At 44.4% G+C, this 26,062-nt stretch overlaps 1 protein-coding gene across 1 annotated transcript in view; it reads left to right on the top strand.

Annotated features, from left to right (window-relative positions):
• TMIE (transmembrane inner ear) overlaps positions 1–26,062 on the top strand; it is a 41,325-nt gene that overhangs the window by 11,278 nt on the left and 3,985 nt on the right. The window contains exons 3-4 of the mRNA XM_076332127.1: positions 8,790–8,907; positions 25,042–25,191. Coding sequence (XP_076188242.1) covers positions 8,790–8,907; positions 25,042–25,191 — 268 coding nt within the window. The remainder of the gene's footprint in view (positions 1–8,789; positions 8,908–25,041; positions 25,192–26,062) is intronic.

Genomic DNA, 26,062 nt, shown 5'->3' on the forward strand with positions numbered 1-26,062 from the left:
AGGGGTTGGTTTCACTTCCCTAAACATAGCAGTCAAATCTTATTTTAGGCACTGTGCTGTACTCTGCCTGTTTTCCAGCTGCTGCTCCAGAGAGTGCAGGTCTTCCATAAATATTACATGGAATATTTACCAAAGACCTACGTCATTGTTTCCTTTACATTTACATTTAAGTTTAGTAGCCTAAGCTAAGCTATAAGTTTATCTTTTCTAAGACATGATTATACATTCTTTCAGCCCCGAGCCTCTTTGTTATTCCTTTCTGCTCAATTCTTTTTCCTCCTGGAGCCCCAACTTTTTCATACTCCTGTAGGCACTGCCCCGGCAACTAAGTGGTAGCAACGTTGTAGTGAGGCTAAGGTGTGTTTGCATCATTTTCTTTCGTATCTTCTCATCTGCTTGCCTTCAAAGGTCTTTCCCTGTTGAATTGTTACCCGAGTGTTGCTAATGCTGCACCTTGCCTGCATTTTCTGTGTTCCTAACATCTTCCTTCATCTAAAGATGACTCCTCTGAAGCCTGATACCTTTTGCAGAAGTTTTATTTACTGCCTCCAGTCTTCCGGAGTCTTTTGTTTAGTGCAACTGCCTTGCATAGATAGAGCAATGCTGTTAAGCCTTCATACCAAACGTAACCTCTTCATCCATCTGTCCATCTTCCACTTCTGGACCACACTGGTGGCCAAGGGCACAAGTTCACCTTTGATGGAACTGCGAATACCAGCTTCAGGGTTTGGGGTTTTTTTTTCCCTCTACACAGGGCTGCATAAGAATTGCCTTGTCCCAGTTTCATCTCTGCTGTGTTTCACCTCCTTACATCTTTTCCTTTTGTCCCCAATCCAATCTTGACATTTATTGCCAAGCACAGATCAGCAGGTCCAATTTCTTAAAGCTACTAAGAATTACTTTCATTAAGATGCTTTTTCCCCCCACTGTATGTGTCATCTCCAAAAGCTAAGAGGACCAGATGTGGGCCAGTGTTGCATCTTTCAACCCACTTAAGAGTTTGGACACCTTGTCTGGTCAGCACGCGTAGTAATGCAAACTTAGACATCTGTTACCAAGCCCCAGTGCGCACACACAGGCAGTTGCCATAAATCAGCTTATATGTGCTAATTTGCTAAGCTGTGGTAGCTTGACCATTACACCACAGTAATTTCACTGCATGTTTCAGCCCTAGCATTCAACGCTCACTCTAAGAATATGAAGAAAAGTTACAGTGGTTAAACCAAAGTATCTGCATGAATGGTCAAGACTCTGCAGCAGTCTTGCTTCATGCCTTTTCCCTTTGCACTTTTGTCTTAAATTTGCAATATATTTTGCTACATTACTTTATGTACTGGTTCACATCAATAGCTTTTGTGAAACCGAGGGAAGTGGTAGAGATCTTATAGAATCATAGAATTGTTTAGGTTAGAAAAGACCTTTAAGATCATCGAGTCCAGCCATTAACCTCGCACTGCCAAGTCCACCACTAAACCATGTCCCTAAGCACCACGTCTACACGTCTTTTAAATACCTCCAGGGATGGTGACTCCACCACTTCCCTGGGCAGCCTGGTCCAAGGCTTGACAACCCTCTTGATGAAGAAATTTTTCCTAATACCCAACCTAAATCTCCCCTGACGCAACTTGAGACCGTTTCCTCTCATCCTATCGCTTGTTACTTGGGAGAAGAGACCGACCCCCACCTCGCTACAACCTCCTTTCAGGGAGTTGTAGAGAGCGATGAGCTCTCTCAGCCTCCTCTTCTCCAGGCTAAACAACCCCAGTTCCCTCAGCCGCTCCTCAGAAGACTTGTTCTCCAGACCCTTCACCAGCCTCGTTGCCCTTCTCTGCACACGCTCCAGCACCTCAATGTCCTTCTTGTAGTGAGGGGCCCAAAACTGAACACAGTATTTGAGGTGTGGCCTCACCAGTGCCGAGTACAGGGGCACCATCACTTCCCTCCTCCTGCTGGCCACACTATTTCTGACACAACCTTGTTGTTTCTTCCCTCCTGTGCAAGTGCAGCCTTGTTTAAGGTTATTCCTTATCCACAACTTCCTCCAGAATTGTCCATAAACTCATAGCAAATGCTCCATTCACTAGCCTTCCTGCTACTGATGGTAAGTGCATGCTTCTACAGTGATCCAGAGTCCTAGGCTGTCCTCCTGTTGAGTCACAAAATTGCTGTAGCACCCGACATGTCAGCACATCCCTTACCTTTCTGCCTATTTACACCTTCCCCATGTTTTTACTAGTCCAACAGTTTGTTCCTCATTCCTTCATCACTTAGACTGGAGAACATTTAAACATCAAAATAATGCCTACTTCATGTTCCATCTCTGTGAAGGTTTCTACATAAATCGTGCAGCAGTTAGAGGAGGATCCCATAATTCATTCCGTTTCCCAGAGAGCTATTTATCTGTGCCATGATCTTGAGAATATTTTTTAATTGCCCATCTCAGCTACTCTACTCTGAACTGGGAATATTGCTTCTGTTGAACACGGATGATGCATCAAGTGCTTTGAGATCTCTACAGCAAAGAGATTAACACTGCAAGGTTCAGCAGGCAAAAGCAGCAAGGGTCCCTTGTCCCACAGCTCTGTGCCTAACACTGTCAATGCAGACTCTGACTTTGGTTTGCTGCTTCTGATTACAATTATGCTGCTGCTGCAGAGTCAATCCTATACAGAAGTCACACAAAGAAATGAACACATCACACTCTTGACTCTTGCTGGAGACAGGCACAGAGGGCAGCATTCAGGACTCAAAAACTGTGTGCTGTAGAAAACCGGTACCATCACTTCCAAGCCATGGAGCCGAAGGTGGGTTCTTGCTCCCTCGCCTTCAGATCTGCCGTTTGCATTCTTTTTTAATTTATTCTGGGTTCTTTGAGGACACGACACTTACGGTTATTGCTGATTAATTATTAACTGTAAAGTAAAACAACCTGCTGAAGATCATCAAGGTTCTGGTGCATGAGATACCCCATGGCTGGTCATAAGACGGAACCAGGTACACGACCCACAAGGGGTTGCTCTCCACTGCGTATAGGGAATATACACACAAGCATGGGTCTCTCCAGAGCAGACCCTCACGAGAAAACACACTTCTTGGATGTAGCGTAATGCTACAGCCTGTCTCTTATCTTGGGACTCTTTGTAGCAGACCACCACTCGCACTGAGTGTTCCACCACAGTCAAGAAAGCATGTAGCATTGTGTTTCTCTGTGCAACACAGGCCTGCAAGTGCCAGAGCAAGGCAGATGGAAGGAAGGACTATTGGCAATGTGCAAGGCTCAACTGAGCAGGCAGTACGTGCATGACAACCTCCAGAGCTGCAGCTCCCCTCCCTGCACTATCGTTATGGTCCTTTGCAGACTTGCTCCTAAGACAGTCTAGAGCAATAACTACAGTCAGCCTTAAACCTCCAGCCATCTACGCAGCTAACCCTTCACCTCTGCTCCCACCTGGTATGACCCTGGCAGGACTAACACCAACCACATCCCTGTTTATCTCTTTTTCCCTTCTTGATGTGCACTTAAGAATTACCCAGATATGCAGTTCCAGCAGAAACCCCACAATTTCCTTTTCTCACCAGTTTTCCTCTTAATATCTGGCTCCCTTTCCCAGTTGTCCATCAGAGACAAGTCTGGAAGAAAAGTCTGGAAGAAAAGACCCATCCTTTGGAGAGCTGAGCTTCGCAAAATGGCAAAATCATACCAAGCACTGCTAATGAAGTGTCTCCTCTGAATCAGATTGAGACTATCCTAGAGGTTAACTCCAGGATGAGTATTAAGTAAGGAAAGCTGAATCCAAGGCAGGAAGTAAACTTAGATCTCTGGGGTCAGCACTTCTAATTAGACAAAGTTTTCTGAACCTAAAAGGGTGCCCTGATCCCTCCCCAGGGCTGCTGTCTGCTGCAGCTTCTTCAATTTCTTACTTTTATTGCTGGATGCTTTGTAAGGAGCAGAAAAAGGAGATCTTTTCTATGGCCTCAAGTTGCGCCAGGGGAGGTTTAGATTGGACGTGAGGAAAAATGTCTTTACTGAAAGAGTGGTTAAACATTGGAAGAGGCTGCCCAGGGAAGGGGTTGAGTCCCCATCCCTGGAAGTATTGAAAAGACGTGTAGATGAGACGCTTAGGGACATGGTTTAGTGGGCATGGTGGTGTTGGGTCAATGGTTGGACTTGATGATCTTAGAGGTCTTTTCCAACCTTAATGATTCTATGATCTTTCAGTGTCAAGTATCACAGATTCCTACCTCTTTGATTGTCCCGGATGCCTCTACAAGACCGCACCACTCCGACCAGACTTTCTTTCTCCCTTAGTTCACCTGTAGCAATTCTGGGTTTTGAGCACTAGGTGCCCCATGGCCAGTCCCTGCGCTGTGGGAGAAGGGTGGCTGTCACAAATTGCAGTGAGGTGTGGCCGGGTGGTGCCGAGTAGCCAAGACAGCTTGGAAGAGACTGGCTCAGACAACAATCCTATTCACCACAGACGGATTCTGAACAGGATGCCCCTGGGAGACAAAGCACTCCAGACACAGCGGGAAGCATCCTTCGTTAGGAAGAGACTAAAATATGATTTGTGTTGCACAAATAGACAATATTCTTTGAATTTGAATGCTCTCCAGTTCACTCTGTGGTATCCATTACAGCTGTGTTTTAACAGCACTTTCATGGGCTGAGAAAGGAAGGGCACTGCAGGGAATCAGATGCGCCCGTTTAGGAGATTTTTTTTAGGCATGAAGTGTTTTCAGCTTCTATCAAAAGGCTATTGCCAATTCAGATCAGATCCTACATTCGCATATAAGGCAAGTAAGGTGATTTGCTAACAACCCTTCTGAAACATCACATTAAGTCTGTGATTTGCTGCACCACAACGCATCATAACGTGAAGTTCATTGGCAGTGAGGGGTTGTTAACCTCTGATTTTCTAAGCCATCAGCCAAGAGAATAACTCCTGCTTGTTGGTATGTGTGACCCTACCGTATCATCACTGCACTGGGATCACAAGAGTTGGTCTAGACAACTTATTTGACTGGTAACATTCGTCCTCTTAAAACACCTGTGAAACGTGCTCAACCCCATTTCAGAGATGGGGAACTGAGGCACACAAGAACTAAGGACTGGATCTGCAATGAGACTTAGGTACCTTGTTTGTCCAACACATAGCTACTATGGAGGCCGTCAGATCCTTGTCCAGTTTTCATCTAAATGGTCACTCCAGAGAAGTTTCTTCTACCAAAGGCTAGTATCTGTAAGGGTATTTGCCCCAGACTCTCCCATAGATCTTGAAGATCTACTCAATAGTCAGTGGAGCTGCGGTTGCAATTCACCTCATCTGAAGTACTAACCAAATCACCACTAAATCACGTAAGGAAAGCTCACATCATCTTCACAAGATAAGGTTCTCATGATTATTATTCAATTTTTTCACCTGCTTTCTAATTCCCCCCTTACACTTCACTTTTAGAGCCTTTTCAGGAGCTGGAAACTAGAGCGCTCTTCATGTTGCATCAGACACGTTCCCCTCTCTACCCAAATCCCCTCTCTTTTTGTAGGCAAACACTAAACAGGACATTATCACATCTTTTCTGACCTTTGATATAGTACAAGCCACAGAATTTAATTCAAAGACCTCCTTGTTAGCCTGAATAACTTAACTGATTAAGACGTGCTTTCCTGAATGACAACCAGGCTTAACGTAACATCTACAAGACAATTTAAGAGCAGGTTTCTTTAGTCAAACTTGTCATTAGTGACTCAAAATATCTATTCTATATCTAATCTATATCTATTCTGCTTAGAAAAAGTACTATTTATGAGTGAAGAAAAATACCAGAACTCTCTCAGCTAATTTTTTACATTTCATTTTAATTCATTACTAATTCATTTCAAGACTTTTGTTTAATGGAGATCACTAAAAAATTGACTTCCCTAAAACAAATACAAATTGAAAGAAAAAGTACACTTACAGCTAGGAAAAGTCCACTTAACTGTAAAAATAAAGATATTTTTAAGGAACGGAGGCATTTGGTATCCTGTCTCCTACTCAGATTATTTTCCAGATTACAATATACATATATATGTATATATGCGTGAAAGTACAAAAGGAACCTGCAAGCTACAACATAAAAAGAAATGAAACAGCACCACCTTGCCAGCAAGCAGTCTCGTGGTTTATTCACGTGAAGGCAGAAACGAGAGAAGCCAAGACCTGGACTCACAGCACAACTGGACCTCACAGCACAACTGGATTGTCTCTACACATTTAATGTGTTCTCAGGTAGTGCAAGGGCTCCCAGCAATTACAGGTTACTTAAATTCTTCACTTCAGACAGCTGTTTGTTCATTGCTGTTATTTTTTATATATACATAAAAGCAGTAGGATCCCTGGTCTAAGCTTTAATCTCAACTCCTTGATGCTGTCTGTGTTGTTTAGTCTCCCTACAGTATATTCTCCTTTCTGCTATGAATCTCGTACTGCTGGAGCTGTGAGAGTCTGGGCTACAGAACTGGAGCCTCTAGCTCAAAATGACCCATTTTGAACCATTTTTCCTTGCATTTCCCGAAATCTGACATCGGTGCTTTCTGACATTAACTTTACAGAGTTGAAGCAACATGATTGAAAACCCCAGTACTTAAATGCAACTCGAATAGCCGTCCCACGTTCAGCTTTGCTGTTTCGACAGCTAGAGAATATGCTGTGCGGGAATTGCTGCCTGCACATTGTACTACCCTTCAAAGGTCCATCAACTCCTCACTCCCCAGTTATAATGGGTTTTAAGTCAAGTGTCCTTTCTCAACTTATAAATGAGTTCCAGTATCTGTCCCTGTATCAAATCCACATGGCACTTCCCTTCAAAATATCTCGAGGCAAAAGTAAGGAAGCAGCAATGTTCCTCTGTTACCAGTGGGGAAACTGAGGCACTGGGTGCTCATACGACATGAGGCAGACAGTGCAAGGTGTAGATATGAGATTTCCCAATTTTGTTTCATACCTATGGATGACGAAGTCACTGCTGTGAAATTGCTATGAAGTCTAGTGCCATTTGAGATGTCCTACAGTACCTGACATGAGTACAGGAGCTGGCACGTATGACGCGGTGCAAGACCTGTGCCCTGTTGGGTGGGCAGATGCAGCATACTCCACAACACTTTAGGCAAGACTAGATGCCTGTATTTAAGAGGTTGAATCCTACCCCCACTCACATCTTTAAAGCCAAGGAGCTATGAAACAACACCACAGAACTGCAGGTTACTCAAGTTTTGGAGTCCTCCCCTCCAGAGGAGTATTCCCTGTCTAGAAAGGGGGGTTTAAGGCAACATCACACTGCAGGCATTCAGAGTTACATGCCTGGAGGAGCTCCACAACAGGACAACTGGGGACAAGATTCACATCTTTTCTTGTAGCAGACCCAGAGCCAGCCCTGCCTGCAGGTCAGGCGAGCCAGGCTTGGCCAGGGCCATCTCTGCCCAGCAGACAAATCCTCTACCCCTACATCAGCTTTAGTGGGGCCAAGGCAGAACAGACAAGTTACCTGGTCCTTTCCTGCACTGCTCCTTCAGACAGTGGGGTAGCTGGAGGCTGTGGCAGTCACTATGCAGTTAAAGAAGGTGGAAACCAAGTGTGCACCATGCCCTAGTCTTCCTCTCAGGCCCTGTGAAGTCTGAGCAGAGAAAAAGGGACTGATGTGGGGTCAGGAAGGGAACGTGCATGAAGAAGGGGAGCAGACCCAACACCTTTCAGCACCAAAACGCCAGTCTGAGCCAGGGAAGCAGCTGCCTTGTTCCTCTGGCAGGTCTTGCAATATAGCACGAAGAGAAAAATAGAAAGAAACAACCAAACTCAAAGGTCGGCATTGACTGCTGTCTCACACACAATAACTTCTGGCACATTTGATCTAGCAGTTCTTCTGCAGTATTTCTCCAGGGTTCAGGAGAAAGGAAGAAATTACTCTCCAGGCACCCAGAGCATCCTCCTCCTGGAGGTTGGGCTGCTGGGGCCAACAGTGAGATAGCACAACAAGGGCTGATCCCTGTCCAGTGAGAGCTGCTTTAAGCCAAGGCTCTAGTGTTTGGCCCCTGCCTGAGCTACAGCCTTGCCTGTGCCTGGCCATGGGCTCTGCTGACCCTTGAACCTGCCCCATCACTACGGACACGTCTGGTGCCCTGGGCTCTCTGCTCACCCTGGCTGCCACCCTGGGCTTGCCCCACTCCCCCTGTTTGGGTATGGTGGGATGGGGTCTTGCTGGTGAGACCCCTGCCCTGCTGTTTGTGTTCTCCCCCTCAGCTTCCCATCTTTACAGAGCAGCTGGCTCTCATTGCGCCCCGACGTTTAGCTCTTTTCCTCCTTCCCCTCTCATCGAGCCCTAGCAGAGCAGATACCACTGCAGCGCAACTTGTGAAGAAGTCTTTTCAAAAAAGAGAAAAAGCCAAGTTGTACTTTGCAGCTGAGTCTTAAAAAATACCTTTTAAAGATAGGAATGCAAAATAAGAAATTTCCTCCTGACGCCAGGTAATGGACTCTTTATATAAAGCTGGGACTTTAAGAAATAACAGCAAAAAGATTTGCTTTGTGGTCATGAAAACCAGCAATACTTCAGATAAATTTCAAAATGGCAAAAGCTTTAGATACATGCTTTTTAGCCAAGTCTCTGTTCCTCAAAGATTCCCAAATTGTTGGGGGACCAGTAAACTGGGGTCCACCATCTCCTGTGCTATTGGCATCATTCTGACTGTTTTAGGGACCCTTGCAAATCTTAAACCACATTTCTCTTTTTTTTTTTTTCTCCCTCTTTCCCAGGCCACCACAGAACCCCCAAAAAAGAAACCGGACCCTGTCACTTCGGAGACGGTGGTGATCTGGGGGCTGCGCCTCTGGCAGGTGATTGGTATCTTTGCCATCTTTGTCCTGGCAGTCAGTAAGTCATAATTCTCTGCCTTGCACCAACCACACCACCACCCCAAGTAGGACCTGTTCCTGGAGGACTACAGACCAAATGGCCATGGAGGTCACAGGCTGAGGCTCTTTGGTATCTGGCATCGCAGGGTCACACACAGGGGGTTTTGCAGCAGGGAAAGGCAGGTGTGGCCTTTGAAGGAATCACAGATGGGCCACCATGGCTTCATCTTGTAACAGGTCCTAGCTGGTGGCATCCCAGAGAAGAAGAGGGACTATAGGGCAGTGCCACAGCTGGGACTGTTTTCAGCTGCAGTACCACATTCAGACCCAAATGCATGTTATAGCCATGGTCCTGCCCTGTCACACAACCATACAAACTATATGTGACCTCTTGTGGTGCTGTCCCACATGCTGAGATAAGAAGCCTCAAGAGGTCTGCAGTCACAGCCAGGTCTGGCGTTAAGGTCCCTAACTCCTATTCCGAGTGCCAAGACTCTCACTTCATTTTAGGAGGGCTTTCAGGACTTAAAAACCTCCTTTTTTTTGGACCCAGGCACTAGGAAGCCACTGGCTCAGACCCGGTGACTGCAGTGGGATGGGATCAGACACTCTCCCAGCACACCTTGAGGATCTGTCTGGGTATGGCTGATTCCCCACCTGAGTGTCTTCATCCAGCTTCATCCCCTTGCAGCTCACGCTCTGGAAAGAGTGTAAGCCAGCTTCACTGTGCATTGCAAACTACTATCATGAGCTTCCTTATGAGAATATCACTTAGGACACTATCATAACCCCGTCAAAATTCAAAGGAAGGATCTTCTGCTCTCTCCTTGAGCCAACTATAACTTCATATAAAAAACCAGATCAGTTTGATATGAGTCAAACATGATAAACCCGTTTCTCTCCCATCTTCTTGTTACTCTCTAGACTTTTGCAAAGCGTATAACTAATTCATTTCTTCCAGCAAATGAAGTTACACTGACTCATCTACAATTCCCTTGAACCTCCTCTTTTTCCTGTTAGGGACAGGTGAGCAGAGGGACAGAGCCTGTCCCCAGTCCCTGCAGGTAAATCCCATCAACTCGGAGGTCACCTCAAATCCTTACCCACTCCAGGAAGGACATCATCCAGCCGCATGGACTTAGACACATCTAAATCTTCTATGCATTTTTTACCATTCTCTTCTCATTCTTCCTTGTGGCCCTAATTGCTTGTTAAAATTAATTTCGTAAGTGGAGCAATGAAGCATTTTAAAACGACTAAAGAAAGTGCCCTAGCTTTCTGCATCACTTCTGCTCTCATTCCTCATAAGTGATGAGCACTCTCCAAAACAGAGTGGCCACATGCAAGCTCCTGGTGAGGAACAGCCACAGGTGAAACCAACCCTGACCTACAAGCAGCCGTTGTTTAGAACATGGGTTTGCCGGGCCAGCTCTAAGAACATAGTATTGCAGACAACCGATTTCTAGTGCTCCCTGTTATTTTTTAATCTGCTGCTAAACCTGCATCTAGAGGTAGCCCCAATCTAATCGAAGAGCACAGCAGTCTGTGTGTCATTGTCTCTGCTGGTATTGGGTGAATCAATTCACTTCTTGTTGCCACGGCCACCTCTTTGGCTGCTGTGGGTAGCCTGTATCAGTCCTTCCCTGACAACCTTCCTATTCCATTCCCATGCTCTGTTGAAACCAGACATTCACATTTCCAAAGCAGGGACAAGCATTTTCCTCTGTTTTCTTTTCCCCTCATTGCCCTTTCTGGGCAACCACCCCCTACACCCAAAGTCTGAGGGATATCTACTCCTACAACCTGCCTGCTCTCAATCAATGAAGCTTATGTTAATTCATCACATGCCACAACACCCTTTGCAATCACAAGAAACTCCACAGAGCAAAGCAAACATGGCCAAGTATTTAAGCCTAGTGACTCCGTACACCGCGTGAAATAGGCATCAAAATTAACAGCAGGAGATTTAGAATGCAAGTAGACTGGTGAAGGGGATTATTTAGCTGGTTTTTCTTGGTTCGGGGACATCAAATTGTAAAGAAATTTTTGCCCAGTAGGTCTGATCGTTTTGATGTCCGTTAGAAATTCTCTCTGGCATTACCAGGTTATTTAGGGTTAGAAGCATGGAAAGTCTGCCACGCTGGCAAACCAACACACCAGATGCTGCACTGCTTGCAGAAAAGAAACTAAGGTATTTTTCAGTTACCTAAAAATATCAGTTGCAAGAAGCAAACACCCATGAACATTTACTCATCTAGTGACAGCCCAGAAATGAAATGTATTATAGAGAACAACATGCAAAGAATGTTACAGTGCTGAAAGCAGTGAATTATGAGAAACTAAAATACTTTTAAGGATCTGTGTTTAGACAAGCAAACAAATAGGTTACGTGCAATTCAGTAAAGTAACATCTGCTTTAAGGTTTGAGTTCCCACTAACACAGGCAGGTGGTTCAACAAAGTCAGACTATTATGTCAGCCTGCTACAGATCTATTACTGCAGAGGTAGGAAAGCATTTGCCAGGAGATCACATGGTTTGGGCTTGCTGAGTCTGGGTGATAAATGGATTCAGTTCATCACTAGGTGAAATGGAGTCAGTTTAGGGCTCTACTGCTCTGTTACAGCCTTTCTGTTTGAAGAAGCTTTCTTTCAATGAGTAGAGGGGATTTGAAAGCAACCATACCAGCTCAGTCAGCTTTATGAAAACAACAAGTATTTGGTGAAGACAGCAACTGTTAACCAAGTCTGTGATCCGAGTCAAAACAAGGCAGGTTCAAACTTAATGACATTAGAATAACTGAATCGTACAGTCAGTTCTTACCAATTTCTCGTATCTTGCTCCAGCAATATCATCATCCTCCTTTGCTTTGCAATCCCCAAAGCATCGATGGTTCCCCAGCTTTACCAGCAAAGCTTTAACTCTCAGGAGCAGACGCAGGTTTTTCTGTGAGTGAGCTCTTGAAGGCTGCCTTGGTATCAGTCCAGAAAACCAGGCAATGTTCTAATGGTACAAGAGCTGGAGAAGAGCTTTGGTATGGCTTTTTTTTTTTTTTCCCCCTGGTTCCAGGAGCACCTTCCCAGTCAGAACAAGAGGGTAGCACAACCCTCTAACAGCACTACCCCTCTGCACTAAGAGACAGAAGAGCACCCTTTCCAGGGCTTCTCAGGGCCTGCACATGATCCCATTAGCTTACCATCCCACCTTGTTATCAAGGCTTTAAGGGCGTGTCTACTATGTCATGTGAATTCAGGTGAGGAGTAAATAAGGATGAGGAGAGGAATTGAGATGCTTTTAAAGTTAATGCCCCTAGCTACCGCCCTGTGAGTGATTGTGGAGCACTTGAATTGAATTCCTTTCAGTTGAAATGGAAATAGAAAATAGTTCCCCCAGAAAGGTGTGGTCCTGGGTATGCATGATAATTGCTAAGGGCGGCCGCAGGACCAAACTAGATCTGCTCCAGAGTACCCCCGCCCCTGAAACGCACCAAGTGGGGATGGCAGATCCTCCACGCTCTTCCACCCCACGAACCTGCTCCTGCTGAGCGACAGTACTTGCAGATATAGACATGACCTAGGTGTGGTTTCCAACTCTTGCTCTCAGCAACTTCCACAAGATGGCATCATCACATAATAAAAGGCAGGAAAAACAGCCAAATCCAAAACTCTCTTACGTTTCCTTATTTAATGAAAAAAAAAAAAGATATTAAAAAACCCACACAAAGGCATGTGTGGGTATCGACACACACCACTGAAATGGGCGAAAAGTCTCTGGGAGATCTTCTAACTCATAAAAAGGTTTTTGGGTAGATTACAGACCAAATGGGATGCCTCCTAGCTCTACCCAGCAGAGACCAGAAGAGATGAAACATTTGCACACCTGTTAGCAGAAGGCTTTTCTGTCTCTCCTGCAGCAACTGATAGCTCGCTTTCTCACATGCCGTATGAAAGCATCTCCCTGTTGGACCCATCCATCTCCATCTTTTTCCTTTGTTTCTGCTCTGTGATAAGACACAGCACGAGAGAAAAAAACCTTTGGGAGTAAAGCAGCCCACAGTAGAAAATACAACTTTGTAGCACATGCAGAGCATCATTCGGGTGATGCTGGAGGTATAACTCTCATGGATGTGTTCAATCACTACACAATTCTTATTCATCTACTAAAATATCAGGAATGCCAATGGAGAAGGCACATGAGAGCTGATTTTTAAAGCAAGCACAACCTCTAAAGGGAAAGTCTGGAAAGAAAGGGAGGAAAAAGAAAGTTTCTCCGGTACCACGCACAGTAGGTCAACTCACTGTTGCTCCTCTGCCCCCAAGATTTTAGCTCAGTCATTTTGTCCTTGGTTAAAGGAAACCTTCCTTTTTGGGAATCAAGTAGAGCAAGTGTCCTGACAATGTGCCTTGAAATCCTTATCAGGGCTGCCTCAGCACCCGGCATAATTCAGCCACTCTGGATTGCTTCTCTGAATGCTGGTTGATAAGAAAAGAGACCCCTTACAGGCAGGAGCAGAGACAACAGTTGCATCTCTCTCTCTCTTTCTTGGAAAGACTTTGATGAGACAACAACAGACAACTGAGATTAGCTGTCAGAAGGATTTGATTCACTCAGGAGTACTGCTATATGATTTCTTCTTCTGGCTTTTTCTTTTTTTTTGTCCTGTGAAAGCTGTAAATGGGGAACTGAGGTCCTGATAGGCTGGGATTGAGTCATAACCTTGGAATCTTGCACAGCCTGTTTCATCCACAAAGACTGAGGACTTTGCACTAAAAGTATTGTCCTTTGCAAACTGCAGTGCTGCGATGGAGGAGGGGGTGGTCCTTATCCATCCCTGGGAGAGCCAGCAGCTGGCCCAGCGCTTGCCCAATGTGCTCTCTCCATTGACTCACCCTTTTCTTTGGCATCACAACCACCATCAACATTTTTAAGCAGCCCTGTGGGCTGTTTATTTTCCTCGCTGGATGTTACTTTGGTTTCAAGGTCTGCTGATTTCCTTGTTTATGTACACCCCCAGGTCTGACCTGCAGCCCACCAGGGAGGAGGCAGGCAGCAGCTCTGAGTAACGCCCCACTGATTTCTGCAGACACAATCCAACAACTGGTTCTGGATGCAGGGCAAAATGCCTTGACATCCCTGCTGGCATATCCCTCTGGAGTGAAGGGCATGAATAGAGGGGAGAGGGCACGAAGAGGGTGATGGGAGTAGGGACAGTGCTGTGAAGAGGAAGGAATGCCTTTCAGCTCCTGCCCGGCATTCTCCTTCTTCTGTATCACGCCAGCTTGATGTAGAGCATCAACCAGATGTATTTCAGGTACCACAGGCAGGGAGAGACCCCTTACCTTATCATCCTGCTTTGAATCTGAACTTTGTTGGATGGAGAAAGTGAAGGAGAAGGTAGGATGGAACTGTAACAGGAGGTTCCCACGTGGGGTGGGGTTGCAGGAGAGCCGTTACTGCATCCCACAGCAGTGTTCCAGGCAGGAGCTCGTGCCTTGTGCTCAACTCAAACTGAAGACCAAGCTGGCTTTGGATGGTACCTAGTTATCATGCCAGGGAACTGCTGAGCTGCCTAAGCTGGTGGTGGACTTCAGACCACCTTGTGTCCATGAGTGGCGGACCTTTAATTCATTGGTATTATTTCGTGCTGGTGTTTTAGTGGCACCAGAACAGCTCTGGGGCTATGGAAACAAGTTTGCTCACTGCATGTCCTTATACGTAGTCCACACCAGGTCTAGTACTATCGGGAAGTAGGGCTTACCTGGACGAGGAGTGACAAAGTAGTGAGCTAAAGCAGAAGCTGATTGCAAAAGTGGGAGGCTCAGTTCTGATCTCTTTTTCCCTATCTTTGTGTCCTTCTGCAAGACCTACCAGCGATGCTTTCCCACTCTCACCCATGCCAGTCAAATAGTAACATGTAGCCCCAGACACGAACATCAGCAATTTTTCTCCTGACATATAACCACAGATATGAAAGCTTGAAGAAGCAGGTCTGTCATCAGGAGCGATGCTTGGGAGTCACAAATGCACAGCCTTTGCTTATCTCCCTTATCTGGGAGTCTTTCCCATGAACCTGTCAAAAGTTCAAGAGGAGTATAAAATAGTGTGAGAGTACAAGGGAGGCTCACGCTGAACAAACGTGTTCCTGGGAATCAAGTATTATTTAACGAGCACCAACAAAGCTGTTAAACATCTTGAATGCAATTAACCGAGTGCAGTTTAGTTTGAAGTGTTAGAGGTTTTATTTACCAACTTGCTGTGGGTGTTGAAATATAAATGCCAGGCAAAAGATTTACACTATTAAATAATCATTACTTTTTGGATAGCAAAACTACCCAGATGTTTCCATTAATATGCAGAATTTCCAGTGAGGCACAGATAATTTAGGCTGGCTCAGGGATGCTTCACATGGTGCTTTCTGACAGAGGCTTTAGCATCTATCATCAACGACTGCATCACCAGCAGCCCAGCACACAAGAAACACTCATCAGGGCGCACAGAATAGCGTGCGCAGAGGTGGATGCGAGGGGAGGAGTACTGTCCTTTATCACAGAAAACATCACTTGGGACAAGGGATGGCTCTTACATGGAGACAGTAGGTTGAGCCCCTCTTTTGCCCTCAGCCCAAGTTCTCACATGGAAACCTCTTATCACACATAAGACATTTCCTTCTGTTTTAGAGCTGTCCTGCACTTGCGTGCCTACAAAATAGCCCAAGCCCCCACGCTTATTGGCACCAGCATACGTAGCTCAAGCTGAGCACAAAACAGGGTGCTTAAGAGAAAGTTAAGTGTCTTTTACAGAGGAAGGACAATTTTTTATGTACTCCAATTAATAATAAGTGAATATTTTCTTCCTGATTATTTTGATGACAAAGAACCTATGCTGCTCTTGTTCTGTACAATAGTGTTATCTTAAACTTCCATTGTGCATGTTCACACACACGCCCAAGGCTACTACAAAATTAGTTGTTATCCCTATCAGCTAAAAAGCATCGGAGATGCCGTTGCCTGAGGCTGGCGTCTCTTAAACGTGACAGTTATCAGGGCACATAGAGGGGGCTGTGTCTGGAGTCTGCCAGAGGAAGAACTGGGGTGTTGGACCATGGTGGGGCTCCGAAACAGCTCCTCTGTGTGGGTGTCCCCACCAGCTGGAAGCCTAACCTGCTTCTTCATCTTCCCACGACACCCTCCCACTCGATGACCGTCCATGGTCAAGGCAATGGGGTGACAGAGTGCAGATTTGTGCACAGGTGGACTCTGGCATCAGAGATGGGGACTGTGAGGAGAGGCTGCAGTGCTGTATGGCACAGTGCACGAGGTACAGGTGTGCTTGAGATTTGCTTGGGACAAGCGAGTATCACTTGTGTATGGCTTTATGGATCTGAAAGTGAAAGTCAGATTTGCGGCCTTCCTGGGCAAACCCACTTGGTTAACTCTTCATGTTCTGATTTATTATTACTATTGTTATTTCAATAGACCATATAATTTTGATTCTCGTTTGCTCTTCAGGTGCAATTTCGTGCCTGACCCACCCTGTGCATTTTCTCCACCCATTGTGGAGAACAGGCACAAGCCACCATCTCGCACAAAATCCAACACCAAACAAAAGGGATTTTGCAGATTCCCAGGGCAGGGTAAATAACAGCCCATATCCCTACTTCTCAGCTGGTGTAAATGAATGTAGGTAGCAGCCATATGTTGCTTGCAATTAATTATGATTTGAAATCTGTGGGTATCCACGGGACTACATGAGGTCTGGGGGTAGACAGGTCTGAGCTGCACAGACTAGATCCAACTCTGGTTTTGATCTTCCCAAGCCACAAGATTAACTGTGGGTGTTGGGATCCTGGGTTTTGTTGCTAGCTCTGGTTCGACAGAAAAGACAGACCCAGCTTATTTTGAATAAATGCCTGACAAAAGGTATTTCTCCTTGTTAGATGAAACAATCATCCTCAGATGTTGCCTCACACAGCTGCAGTGTTGGCTCCTCCTTGTGACAGCTCCTCTCCTTGCATGGAGGCAATGGAGAGGGTTCAGTCCCAAATCTCTTGCCCCCTGGGATGGTAAATTCCACCCCTGCTCCCAGCCTTTAAGGTGGGATGGTGGGGAAAGAAGGTTAGAGAGCTCCACCCTAGCCTCAGGAGCTATTGCACCAGGCATAAAAGACCCCAAGAAAGACACAGAAAACATAAGCAATCAGGAGCTTTTTTTTTAATTAGGGCTTGTGTTAATAGCTCAGATTGCCAGCCAGAACATCTAATATGGACTTTGTCACGATGATTCATCTCACCTATCTAGAGATGCCTTCAGATCAGGCATCTAGAGTGACCAGGTGAGAGAACAAGTGGGAATAATTAGTCTGTTTGCTTTAGATGTCTACCTAAGGATGAGATGACCCCTGTCATTAAGTGGCTGCTGTTAAAGCTGTCTTCCTTGCCAGTAGACGGGATTAAAATCAAACAAACAAAAGAGGTGGAAGGAGCCGTGAGGGGGGTTGGCTGAATCCGTTCAAACTAAATGCAGTGAATGACAGCAGAAGCAAGGATCTATGGTTGAGAGAAAGGAATATAGACCTCATCTACAGAGCAAACAAACATTCAGTGACTAAATGATAATTAGTGAAATTTAGTAACTATTATGAGAGCAAAGCAATCAGTTAATCAACGCAGTTCAGGATAATGCTGCAGTAGGGAGTTATTTGAATGTATTAGCGTGGGTTAGCAAGAGGTAGGAAGGTTTGTTGACCTCTGTATACTGTTCTTGTGAGAGCTTGTGCCTATGTATGAAAACAAATACTGAAGGAAAAAAAAAAAAGGCTTGCAGGAAAAAAAAACCAAACACAAAAATCCTCACCTCTGTTCGATGCCTGGAGAAAGGTCTTCAAACAAGAGTCTCACTGAATGCACTTTGTCTAGCTTGTCGGAAAGAAGATCAAAAGGCCACTTGATTGCAACATTGAAGCACTTCAGAAAGAAGGAAAGGAAAAAAAAAAAAAGCATTAAAGGTCTTTTCAGTCTAGTGGAGAGAGGCAAAAGCAGAGTCTGGAAATTAAAACCAGGTCAATTCAAATGAGAATTTGAGAAATAAATGTGGCAGGGAGGATGATTAAACACTACCACACTCTCCATCCCTTCATAGCTCTCCCCAGATTAAGGTGGGATTCAATCCACAGAAGTTATTTCACTCAGGCAGTAATTAAACACAGTAACCTGTGATGTGCAGAGAGGTCAGACCCTCATTTCCAGACACCAGGAAAATATCTCGTCTAGAGGTGTAGTTAAGCTTGTCGGCTGAGCAAATATTGGAGCGGCCCTGACCCCTCAGGGCGTTTTACACAGGTGGACATATTTAAAAACATGTTTTGCTTGAAGTCATATTGACACAACTATTGGGACTACAGTCTAGATCTCTTCATTCTTTGGCTCCTGCCTTTGCTTTCTAGGAAATTAGTACGTTAATCCAAGTACTAGATTTCCATTGAAAGAACAGCCATAGAGTGGGATAAAATACAGGACTGAGAAGGATCTTGAGAGGGCATCTAATTAATCTCCAACCTGACTTCAAATCTGACCTTTTTACCATCTATGTCTCTCTGTTTTCCGGAAGAAAACAGATCCCGAGTCCCCATTGCCGCAACCTGATCCCAAGCCTGAGCCACAGCCAGGATGTGGTTACGTGCCCTGTAGATGGTCGCACGCCCTTTAGAGGGAAACCCTCCTTCTTCTGGAGCCCAGCACAGGGACCTCTTCTGAGGCACCAGTATGTCAGCAGTAGCTCTGGTAGCAGCAGCAGCATCTTTAAATGAGGTGGTTCAGGCACCAGCAGCAGCATCGTCTCAGCATCTGAGCACTCGGGGTGGACCAGTCCTACAAGCAGCCACCCAAGCACTAACTAATTTTCTTAAGAGTTTAGTAGCCCTCACTGACCATTGCGTGACCGCAATTAGCCAGTTATTAACACTGCCATGAGCAGCTTGAACAGCCAAAAGAAGCCAACTCTTTCCTTAAAGCATCATTGGAGACGTACAGTAAGCAACTCCCCAGGCTTCTCAAAGAGCATTTAAACACAAGTGCTGCAGTTAACTTGCCATTGAATACATCTGCATTAATTGCTTGCATTATTAACAACGGAATGGCTGCCTAATTAACTCAGAGCAGCACGGGCTACTTTGCTAAATGTTAATTAAATGCTTCATTGGCAGCCTGTATTTTTTCAGCTTCAAAAAGAACAAACCTACTGTGTATTGCAGCCAATTTCCATTCAATTTATAAAACTGTTCAGTTCTCAATTATAGCTCTGCCGAAATATTACACCAAGCAGTCTCTGGAGAAGATATTTCATTTACATCTTTCCCAGCTCCTAGGAGAACCAACTCGTTTCTTTTCTTCTTCTTTTTGTTTTTTTTTTTTTTTTTTTAAATTTACTGCCCAGCTAAACTAGAAGCAACTGTGTTACTGGTGATGAGCTAAATTCACTTAAGTGAAAAGAAAAAAGAGACCATGAACAGGGTAACTTGGCCACACGGATATTTAGTTTAAGCCAATAGAGCTTCTTTCACGGTCTTTTGCATGTGCTCTTAGCTTGCTTCAATTACAAAACAAAATATTTTAGTTTAAGCCAGTGGGAGTAAACACACAGCCCTTATTTAGTCACAAGCATCTAGTTATTTATGGTAGAAATTGTGTGTTTAACATTTGCTCTGCTACTGTACTTCAGATGATAGTTTTTTGGGGCTGTTTCTCAGCTCCTCCAACCTGAATAGTATTGGATATGTATATTAGGAAGACATTGCCCCCTGTAAAAATAATGAAAACATGCTAAAAATCCAGAAAGCAACAAGCCTCAGAGTCCTCATTATTTCCCAAGTCAGCGTCTTTTAGTATATGCTGAAGAATGACAATATATCATTTACAATACCTCTTTTGTCATCATAAATAGCAAAAAGTTGACTCCTTAAAAATACCCATTTCATAAAGGACCACCAAGTATTTGTTTCCTTCTTGAAAAATTACATTTCACATGATCAGCCTGGCAGAAGCAATGAAAAATGATTTGATACGTTGTCAGCTTGAAGCTTCAGTGTGGAAAGACACCACCATGTGCAGGATCAGACCTGACTTTTTAATTTAAAACAGAAATGTTCCTTCAGAATAAGTGGCTGAATTCAACCGTCTATGTCAGGTAACTGAAAATGAAAAAAAAAAAAAAAAAGTGAGAAAATGATTTTTAGAAGCCAAACAGCAAAGCAATCCACAGCACGTTATTGAAAAAGAAAAAGCTTGTATTTTAATTGGGCAGTTAATGGAAAATGCTCATTATCACAGTATCACAAGGCCGTATATTATTAATACAGAAAAGCTGAGAAAACGGAGAGAATTGAAAATGACTCCACTGCATTTTGTCACACAGGATGTTTCTTCTTCTGCTTTATGTAGTTTGATAGCAGAGAAACCACGAATAAAGTCACCATTGCAAGCCTTGATGGTGAATATTTTCATGGACCTACCATGGTGCTAATGGGGCACTGATACATCTTACGGAGATTGCTGTAAGCTCACCGTAGCATCAGACAGGCGATAGTTTACTCAGGCTGCATTTTAGAAGACTTCTCAACAATTAAAATGAAAGCTGAAATCCTGGAAAGGAAAAGGAGACCCACGGCATGAAAAAAAGGGACTAAATATTGCTTGATAGCAGTGTGATTAAAGCATTCACCTGGGGAATAAGAGAATTGGTGAATGTTTCATATAAAACAGACATTCAAGGCTCGAAGTCAGGTCATCTACCTGCCAGAAGAAAAGCATAGTAACAAATTCTCAAGTTACATCCAAGCTAAATGGTCCCCCCAAATACTTCATCCTATGGTCCCAGAATCAAAAGTGATCAAGTTATCACTATCCAACTGAGTTGCAATTAATATTCCTGCACATATTCATATCCCAAACAAAAACTTTTTGTTTAAGCTACTTTCATTCTACATATAAGCCTCATGGAGGTTTTTCATGTTGGGGGTTTTTAATGTTGTAATTCTTCTACCCTGAGAACACAGGCCTATCAGTTACCATGCTCAGCTGATGCCATGTCACATGCGAAGCGTTTGTGAGAGTATTGCTTTGATGTTTAACTCTCATGGAAGAGAGTACAGTCCAATTCTTGATCTGTTATCTTATAGGAATGGATATTTTTAGACAGCAATCGTCATTACCGACCATCCTTACATGATGGCTAAGTGTAACTGGTGTCAGACACAGCCAAGTCGGTGGTGATGAAGCAGGTCTGAGGTGAAGCCAGAAAGTCATGTCCATGGGTCAGGGTCTGGGTCAGTGGGACACATGACCAGGCATGGGCACAGCTACAACATCCACTGCAGCGGACCTCCGGTGGGGGCCAGGCACGAGAGCATCGGCTTAAGAGTCACTCTAAGTGAAGAAAAGGCAAAGCTCCACTGAGGCTTCTTCTAACTCCTCCTTTGAAGGCCACCAGCTGTTTTACTTCTCATCTGGTCCTGAACCCAAGCAGCCAAACCTCAGAAAGGGTAATGATGGTGAGGATGCTCTCAGAACCCTTACAGGCACGTTCAGTTTCCCACGTTGTCTTCAGAACGAAAGAATCTCTGCTCTTCCAGTGGAAAATAATGTTAACCTCGGCATCGGCAAAGGCCCAGGAAACACTACAGGTTACATTGCTTTCTGGTTCACTTGATGGATAAATTATCAGTGGAGCAAATATAATCTCACCGGTTTGAAGCAGGAAAAGACTTAAAATATCTTCCAGGCACAACAGAAATGATGCTAAGATCGCTCCAAACTTCTAATATGCAATAAGCGTTTCACTCTTAAGTTCCAAAGGATGAGATTCACCTCTTCTAACTGAGGGAACAGTTCACACACCTAAAGGTAGATCTGTGATGTCATTTGGGAAGCCCCAGGGCACATTGTCCAGCCTCTGGCTCTCACTCCAGGGGGTCGCAACTTTTCCACGGTCCTGTGTCAGACTGGTCACTCCAAGCTCTTTTTGTAGTTAATGGGGAGAGAGGCAGCTGCAGAGAATGGTTTATCTGGCATACTTTAAATTTCTGTTTTAAGATGAGATTAACCACCCTGTAGAGATGCTTCTTTCTCTCCACCAGTGATAAAAGGAGCCTGTCTGAGACCATAATCTCTAGCTTTGGGACACATAAACCAGAGCAGATAAATTCCACCCACTCTTGTCTCCTGTGTCTGACCTGGAGGGAAAAGCAAAGATATCCAACAGGCAATAACTTCCCACTAGCAATGAAATGATCATTCCTGGCATCAGTTGCAGTGTCCTAAAGCTCCTGTACCAAAATCTTATTCACTGGCCTATTCTTTTAAAAAGACAATGGCATTCGGTCCAATACTTAGCCCCCTGCATGGCTTGAGCCTCACACTAAGCACGGCTTGCAAGAGGGATGGAGATAGGTATAGTACTGTATTATTTTCACATAAGCCTCTTGCTCCAGTGGCTGGTTATGAATCTTTTCACATCCCAAGACAACACAGGTCCCCAGTACCTCAGTGTAACGCTTTATCTCCATTAGAAAGTTAAACAGAGAGCCCAGCTCATGATTGTCATGTAGCAACTACCGTTTTTGTCCTTAGTAATTTAAAAGAAGTAGAACTGTGAGAGATACGACAAGCCCTACTCCTTCCTGCAGGGCTAAGCCAACTGCTGTGATATTGGCAGGCGTTTTGTCCTTGACTTTCAAGGGCATTGACCGATCTCTTTGGGCTCTACTTGGAAGCTGACAGTCTCATCATTTATCAATCTCCAGGAAATATGGTGCTAATTTTCCTGGCAAATTTTTCTCAAGTGTGAGTAGAGGATTTTCTGGCTTAGCTGAATTCCAGAGTGCTTTTAGGAAAACAATAGGTCTTGATTTAAAAGTGGTTAGAGAAAAAGCACGTACCCCATTCCCCCCAGTAAATTGTTTCCCTGCTTGCTGTCACTGTTAAAAATGCATACTTACATCTAGTCTGACCTTGCCCTGAGTCCTTGCCCAGCTACTGGCTATTTTTTTGTCTGCTAGCCTGAAAAGGTCTGTGCCATCCATTGGTTGCGATGTATCTGTGGCACGTGAAATCCTGCTGCCCTGAACAGCCGGGCAGACCCAGCTGTGTGCTTTCCAAATGTGGTATGTTACCCACCTGCGAGCTGCCAATGTTGTGCTGCCAATAACACCATATGGGCACCTTGCTTTCCTTTTGTAAGACAAGTAAAAGCTCGGTTACCCTCAGCTTGTTGCTGACCTTCACGGAAGAGCAAGGATAAAAGCATCTTGATTGCTTCCCCAATTACATGTTATTACAATTTCACGTTGTTTTAGGCAATTCACTTCAGCTTCAGGTGTCTCGTCTGTTGTGACATTTAGATGGCCCTGAATGTGATTCCACTACACCACCTCCGCAGCAAGCTGTTTAAGGGGAGTGATATTTTTGGCAGCAAAATTCAGCAAAGGGATAGAGGAGCTGCTACACTTTCCTTGGTAACTTTACACCAACCTCAAAACACTGAGAAAGGTGGTTTACTACTTTCCTTTTTCTCTTTTGCTATATGAAGAGGTCATGCAGAGCTTGTTCCTGGTTAACGTGATCCCTCCTTACTTAGGAGAGGCTGGACAGGTACAGGACAAACTTTTAGAGAGTAAAATTTACACCAGCAAATGGTCTGTGTGATGTGTTGTGAAGGCTGTCTGCAAAATGGTTTTACTCCTGGTGAATGAGAAATGCTCACAGTTGGAACCAAACATACAGATTGTTTCTCTCATTTCCTTGGATTAGTCCCAAAGGTCTAATACATTGCTCATGGTGATACAAAGCCAGAGGAGATTATCTGACTTTTGAAGTGTACAGAAAGCTGGATGCTTGCTCCTTTCTCATAGCCTTGATGCAGCGTAGGGGAACTGCAGATAAAATAAGAGACACAGCATGTAAAACTGATCATACAACCTCTTTCCAAGCACAAGGCTCTGCCTGCCTGCAGAACCCTTTCCATAAGGTATATAGATGAGGTTAAGAACTTAGGTAGATTGTAAATTTGAGCTTTTATTTAGAACAGAAGAATCCCTCGAACTATTTTAAAGATGCCCGCAAAAAAGCAACTCAAAAGTTCAGAGAGTCCATGAGATCTCATGCTTCTTGACATGTTTTTATGACCTATGGGCCAACTAATTTTATGATTACCTGTTTCCGAGTTTTACTGATCTTTTCCCTGAAGTTGCTGCTTTGTTGTTGTCAGAAGTGGTACATGGATGAAGCAATGAGCTGCTCAAGCCTGTGAATTCCTAGTCTAGGAAACCAACCAATAGTGATTTCATTACAATGAATTGTCTGAATCATGATTAGATTTGCAGATGGAAATTCTGAAATAATGTATAGGTTTAAGCATGAAGGGAAAATATTTCTTACTAGCAGTAAAAGCATCAGCTGCATCCTTAACACATGTAAAGAAGCCTAGCTCATGGAAAGAAGCGTGATGGAACAGTAAGAGCATGATGGGGGAGGTTAGGAGATCTGGGTTCAATTCTTGGCTTGCGCTAAATGGATTTGGATGAAAGTCAGTTAAGGCATATATTGAGCTCTTGTTCTGGATCTATTTTGAAGGGTTTACAGCGTTTCCATGCCAAATTCCTCATTGCTTTATTCAGCTGGAGGTCCACAGCCCCAGCATCTACCTACCACAGAAATGAATGGCTAAGACGTGTTGTCAGGAACCTCTAGCAATAACACACTGTTGAAGGGCGACAGTACATCTTAATTGCTGCTCTCATTTCCAAAGAGATAATGAATTTAAGTTGTTGATGCTCTGATGCTCAGAAACACCAGTGGCATATATAGTTTAAGGCAATGGTTTACATTGGCTTTGGTGGGAAGGACACGCTCAGTCCTTTACACATATCTCAGCTGAAGAGTGGTATTTCTTTATTTTCAGGTAACTCAATTGCTTTAGACTGTGTGACCATATCCCTCGGGCGGGTACTTCCACTGATATAAACGGCTACATGTTCCCACAGGAAGAAACTCTTCTGAAATTAATTCTTCTTCCTGCTGTCTCCCCACTGTAAATGGGCCGGCCTGTACTAGACAGACATCTGCTGACTAAACTAATACTCTTGCTTCCCTCTCTCTTTTCCCAGTTATCACGCTCTGCTGTATCTTCAAGTGCCGGATTCCCCGGACAAGGAAAGAGATTGAGGCACGATATGCTCAACGGCAAGCAGCCAAGACATATGCAGACAAACTGGAGACTGTGCCACCGCTCAACGAGCTGACAGAGATCCCTGGAGGTACTTCCCACGCCCACACCTACACATGCGACCCATCTCTTCTTTTGGGGCTTTCTGTATGCATGAATGCAAAGGGCTAGGTCCTCCCTTAGTGTAAATCAGTGTGGCTCCTTGGGCACGACCATTAAGATATTGCCATGACTTGGTAAACACTTCCCATTCGCGTGCACTAAACCTGCAGCATTTGTGGCAGCAGGCATGGCCATTTAGATGAAAGGGACAGTTTCTCCATTGGTACAAGTCAGGGTCATTCCTTTGAAGTTCATGTTTAAAATTTCCAGAGAGTCTGATTCATCTTAAAGGGCCAGTTCCTGGATTGGGGGAGGGGGAGGTGTCAGTAGGAAGAAAAAGAGTTGTTAGAGTTTCGCATTACCCATAAATGGCTTGCCCCATTTGGATGGCCAAGAGTATTTCTGTCACTGGTCTCCGCTCCTCTCACTCATTTTTCCTGATTCTGTACCCTAGGCTCTACTGAAACTCTCCTAACTCTCTCTGGTCATGTCCAGTCCAGACCTCTCAACTCCTTGCCTGTGGTGAAAGAAGAAGATGAAATGACCCTGCAAGGAAATTAGGGGACTGCCTTCCTGTCTGTCTGTCTATGGCTTCTCTTTTCTAATGAGATCCATCATACCTTGGACACTTTGCTTCTCAGTTCCCTTTCTGCGTTTCACCTCTGTTTTCTCAATAACTTTTTATAATTTTTTTTTTCTCTTTCCTGTGTCTCTGCAAGCCCTGGGGTCTGTAGCTACATGGAAACTGGGAGTTTCCTTGACTCAAAAAGTGATGCTTCAGTCCGTGAAACTGGCCAAAGAGGCAGATAACATAATTGTAGAAATTTAGTCCTACACCAGCAAAATACAGAACTAAGTGC

This window comes from Aptenodytes patagonicus, chromosome 2 (genome assembly GCF_965638725.1).
Source record: "Aptenodytes patagonicus chromosome 2, bAptPat1.pri.cur, whole genome shotgun sequence".
Classification (NCBI taxonomy): Eukaryota; Metazoa; Chordata; class Aves; order Sphenisciformes; family Spheniscidae; genus Aptenodytes; species Aptenodytes patagonicus.